The 4,509-nt window shown below is 45.7% G+C and overlaps 1 protein-coding gene across 1 annotated transcript; it reads right to left on the bottom strand.

The window, feature by feature from the left end:
• Positions 1-2,373: 2,373 nt before the first annotated feature.
• LOC149263419 (uncharacterized) lies at positions 2,374-3,669 on the bottom strand. Its single transcript, XM_089388209.1, has one exon. It carries the CDS (start codon positions 3,667-3,669, stop codon positions 2,374-2,376), a length of 1,296 nt encoding a protein of 431 aa, XP_089244335.1.
• Between the last annotated feature and the right edge of the window lie 840 nt (positions 3,670-4,509).

Here is a 4,509-nt window from a genome sequence, read left to right as displayed (position 1 = left end):
CCCCACAACCCACAGCCTGTGCCGAGCCATCAAAATAAGCCTAAGGAGAGCTTTTATCAATACTTTCAGGCGTGATGACTCGAGTATGCTGATAGTCAGGATCGTCAGGTATCAGGTTGTAGTTGGCAGCAATATTGTTACAGGTGACGGACCAGTTGATTTGAGCATTTTGAAAGATATGGCGGTTCCTATTTAACCAAATGCCCCAGCAAACAATCAGAGGGAGATTCCTTGCTTTTTGAGAGGGAGCCTCAGACCACCAATGAACCCATGCTTCCTCAATGTTTTGAGTCTTGACCCTCCCATTTTCTCTTCATGTTGAGGGAGTTGATAATGGAGGACCAAACTTGAGTGGTAACTGTACAGTGGAGAAATAAATGGTCCGTATCCTCTGCATTGGTATGGCAGAGGCAACATCTGGAGGGACCTTGGAAAGCCCGTTTCATAATGTTTAACTCTGTTGGAACCTTGTTCGAGAGGATATACCACATGAACAACCGCGATTTATGAGGAGATGTTAGTTTCCAAAGGTGGTTCCACCACCAACAAATAATTCCCATATCCTATGTGTTCATAAGGGCCGCATATCCATCTTTTGGGGAGTACCTACCATGAGGAGAAGGGGCTCAAATGATCTCATCCTCTCGCCCTGATAATCTGATGTTGGCTTCCTCCAGCGCACCAATGAACCGGTGCCAAACTCTACTCCATCTATCCGAAATACCCAAGATCCTATAGTCCAACCATTGCTGCGGAGCCCAAGTAGGATGCCCAACCTTGACAATTTGAGCAATCTAGGTGATACTGGTCCCTAAAAGAAATTGTCTCAAAGCCCTTGGAAGAATGTGAGCATTGCCACAACCAAACCAAGCATCGGTGCCTATTCTAACTTGTTCACCATTTCCAATACTCCACGCCAAGCCATCCTTGATTATACTTAAAGATTGGGTAATGGCCTTCCAGATGACGAAAGCACCAAGTAATGACTGGCAGGGTCCGCGAATCCAATCAATTGTTGAAATGGGATGGATATACTTAAAGTAGACCACCTCTTTCCATAGGCTCTCTGATTTGATAATTTGCCAGCGCATCTTGGCCGCCAGAGCCTTTGAAAACAGCTGGAGATCCTTTATTCCCCATCCACCCCATTTTTTTCGCTTTCTAATCCTGTCCCAGCAGACCCAAGCAAATGTCCGCCCCACATTTTGACCCCGCCATAGGAATCTACAACAAATCTGTTGTATCCTATTGAGAATACCTTTAGGAATCCAGGCAAGAGTCATCCAGTAAACTGGAATGGCCTCCAGCACCGATTTAATCAAAGTAAGCCTACCAGCTCTGGAGAGCCATTGTTGTTGCCAAATCTTTTTGCAGCTTTCAATTTTTGCAATAAGCCAAGACTAGTTGGCGATGCGATACCCATTTGGCTTCAGCCTGAACCCAAGATATTTAAGGCCAGAATCCAGCTCTTGTCTAACGAAAGCGAAATGCTGTAACACATACCTTTCCTCGTTTTGAAGGCATGACACAAAAATGATGGTGGATTTGTCATAATTAGGCTCCATACCTGTAGCTTTACAAAACAATGATAGAATGTTCTTGAAACAAGAGGAATCACGGAAAGAACCATTTAAAAAAATAAGAACATCGTCTACAAACAATAGATGAGAGAGAGATGTCATGTCTGATATCAGGACCCCCCCCAAAGCTCCAACAGAGCGAGCATTTTTTATCAATCTGCTTAGACCTTCCATGATTAACAGAAAAAGTAGGGGGGATAGAGGGCATCCCTGTCTCAGACCACGTTCAGCATGAAAAAAACTAGAAGCAACCCCATTGATGAGAATACTATAGGAAGCGGAAGAGAAACAACACATGATCCAGTTAATGAAGGAATGAGGGAAACCAATATGAGTGAGGATGAGATGTAGATAAGACCAGCTAGCCCGATCAAAGGCTTTGGAAAGATCGATCTTGAGGATAATGGACTTTTTGTTCTGTTTCTTGATCGAGTGGAGGCCTTCCTGAGCGGTCCCAATGGCTTCATGGATCTGATGGTGGCTGAGGAAAACAAACTGCTCCTTGAAAATCATCCTGGATAATATTGGTTTTACACGAAAGGCAATGATTTTGGATATAACTTTGTAATGCAGTTGTAGAGGGATATGGGTCGATAGTCCTCAAAAGTAAGGGGTTTGTCAACTTTAGGGATGAGGGCCAGGAAGGTCGAGTTAAACCCCTCGTGCATCCTGCCTGTAATTCTGCATTCCTCAATGGCCAAGAGAAGATCCGACCCTATGAGCTCAATAAAAGTGCTGTAGAATTCCATGGGCCACCTGTCCGACCCTGGGCTTTTGTCCCTATTGAAGCATTTTAGTGCTGCTTCCAATTCCCCAATGAAACAGGCTTGTTTAAAGCCTCCTCTTCTTCCATCTCAACAAATCTAGGGAGAACCTCAACGATGCGGAGGATCTCGGGGAGGGTGGCACCCCTAGGCGCCTTGAAAATATGTGAGAAATGATGCATTCCCATATCAGCAAGCTGATTAAAAGTACTATCTTCCCTGCCCGAGTTATCTTGCAGTTCCCAAATTGTATTGATGGACTTTCTCCCTCTGGCATATTGTTGAAAGAACTTGGAGTTCTCATCCCCCGCCTTTAACCAAATCGCTCTGCTTTTTAAGCACCAAGTTTCCTCTTTCTGTCTCAACAGTCTGATCTTTTCCGTTTCCAGTTTGATTAATTGTTCCTTTGACTCAGCAGTTGCATAACTGGAAAGCCCTGTGTTTTCCAATTGTTTGAGGACCCCTTCAATCCTTTTAATCTCTACCTCATCCTTTTGCTGCTTGATCCTCGCCCAGCTGATGGTTTTCAATTTTAAACGGGCCAAGTTGTTTGCAATTACCTCAGTTGGGGAGGATCGGTTATCAGGGCTACAGTGAGTCCAATTTTCTCTTACTAATTTGTGAAATTCTGCTTCAGTAAGCCAAGTCGAATTGAACTTAAAAGGCGAATGGGGTTTATGGTTGGCATCCCGAATCTCCAAGAAAATCAGGGAATGGTCTGATTGCCCCCCTGATCCCACCCATTGACGAATGCGATCCAGTCTGGCTAACAGAGGAGCCCTTATGAGGAAACGATCCAGTCTTCTGGCCAAAACATCCTCCCTAGTCCTTCTATTCCTCCAAGTCGGCAATAACTTTGTCGTTTCAATGTTCAGGAGGTCATGTGAATCCAACAATACTTCAAAGTAGGCCATTAAGGGGTCGGTCTGGGCCCTGTTACCCCAGGATTCCGCCAGCCCTAAAGAGAAATTTAGATCACCTCCAATGATCAAATTTTCAGATTGCATGAAATCAACTTCCAGGAGTCTTTCCCAGAATAACTCCTTGTTATGGCAAGGCCCATAGATGTTGATGAGCCTGAGGGGAATAAAGATATCTGCTGAGGTGATATCAGCGCCTAGGTAGCCCTTCCCTCCCCAAAAATTATCCAATCTTATCGATCTTTTGTTATACCTCAGGGCACAAACTCCCGATCGCCCTCTTACATCTAGAAAATGAAAGACCCAATTCAGAAGGATTTTCATGAGCACATTGTTTAAAGAGCTCCCTTCCCCTAGAGTTTCTTGCAGAAAAATTACATCCAAATGCTCTGAATAGCATAACATTTTTAGTGCCAGTTTTTTGCTCGGGCTGGCCAAATCCCTGCAATTTAAAGAGAGGCACTTCATGGGGTAACATTTGCAGGGTTTCCCTTTGCTCTAAGGACCTGATCAATGGGAGACTGAATTCCTGAAACCACCTCAATGCCAGCCCACCTGATGGCTTTGGATAAGTGGTATTGTCTGCCCCTGGGGGGCTTCGAGGGTAAGGATGGGAGGGGGTCCTCATCCAGGCTGAAGGAAGAGCTCCGTGAAATAGATAAGGATCGCAGGTTGTAGCGGTGAGAACCACTAGAGCTAGGGCTGCCTCTGGGAGCCAGAGGAGGGACATCCTGAATAATGGTCGGGGAGGAGCTGAGGGGTGGAGGAGGAGCTGATACCATAGGACAATTTAAAGAACACAGTTTGCTAACCCCAGTGCCTGGACCTAAAATAAACATAGAAGCAGATGCAATACCAGATAACAAACAATCATGAGAAAACAGAGGAGAGGGAGGAAGAGTACCCGAAAAAGGAGCTGATTCTCTGGAGCGTGATTTGGTGGTTGGAGCCGCAGAGGTCCTGGAGTCCATCCACGAAGGCGTCACCCTTGAAACATCCCGACTTTGCACAGGAACACTAGGAAGGACCATCAAAGAAGAAACCTCCACCTCCGCCGTTTGGGTGCTTGCCGATATCAGAGACCTCGGGGGATCCGGCTGTTTCCTAGAAAGCAGAGGGCAATCTTTGTACAAGTGTCCAACCTCGTGACATCGCCTGCAACGAAAGGGGATGCCCTCATAGTCTAAGATCTGCCACTTGGTGATCTCGCCCATCTGTAGCCGGTAGCTCTCAACCAGACCTTCC

The sequence above is a fragment of the Pinus tabuliformis genome, chromosome 6 (genome assembly GCF_031772625.1).
Source record: "Pinus tabuliformis cultivar Carrire ecotype Pingquan chromosome 6, CPIR1, whole genome shotgun sequence".
NCBI classification, from domain to species: domain Eukaryota; kingdom Viridiplantae; phylum Streptophyta; class Pinopsida; order Pinales; family Pinaceae; genus Pinus; species Pinus tabuliformis.
Note: the sequence above shows the minus strand (reverse complement) of the source record. Positions and strands in the feature narration are given on the sequence as shown.

What these genes read in the sequence shown, in the direction of transcription:
- LOC149263419 (XM_089388209.1), bottom strand. Translation starts at nt 3,669, where the DNA reads ATGTTATGCTATTCAGAGCATTTGGATGTAATTTTTCTGCAAGAAACT.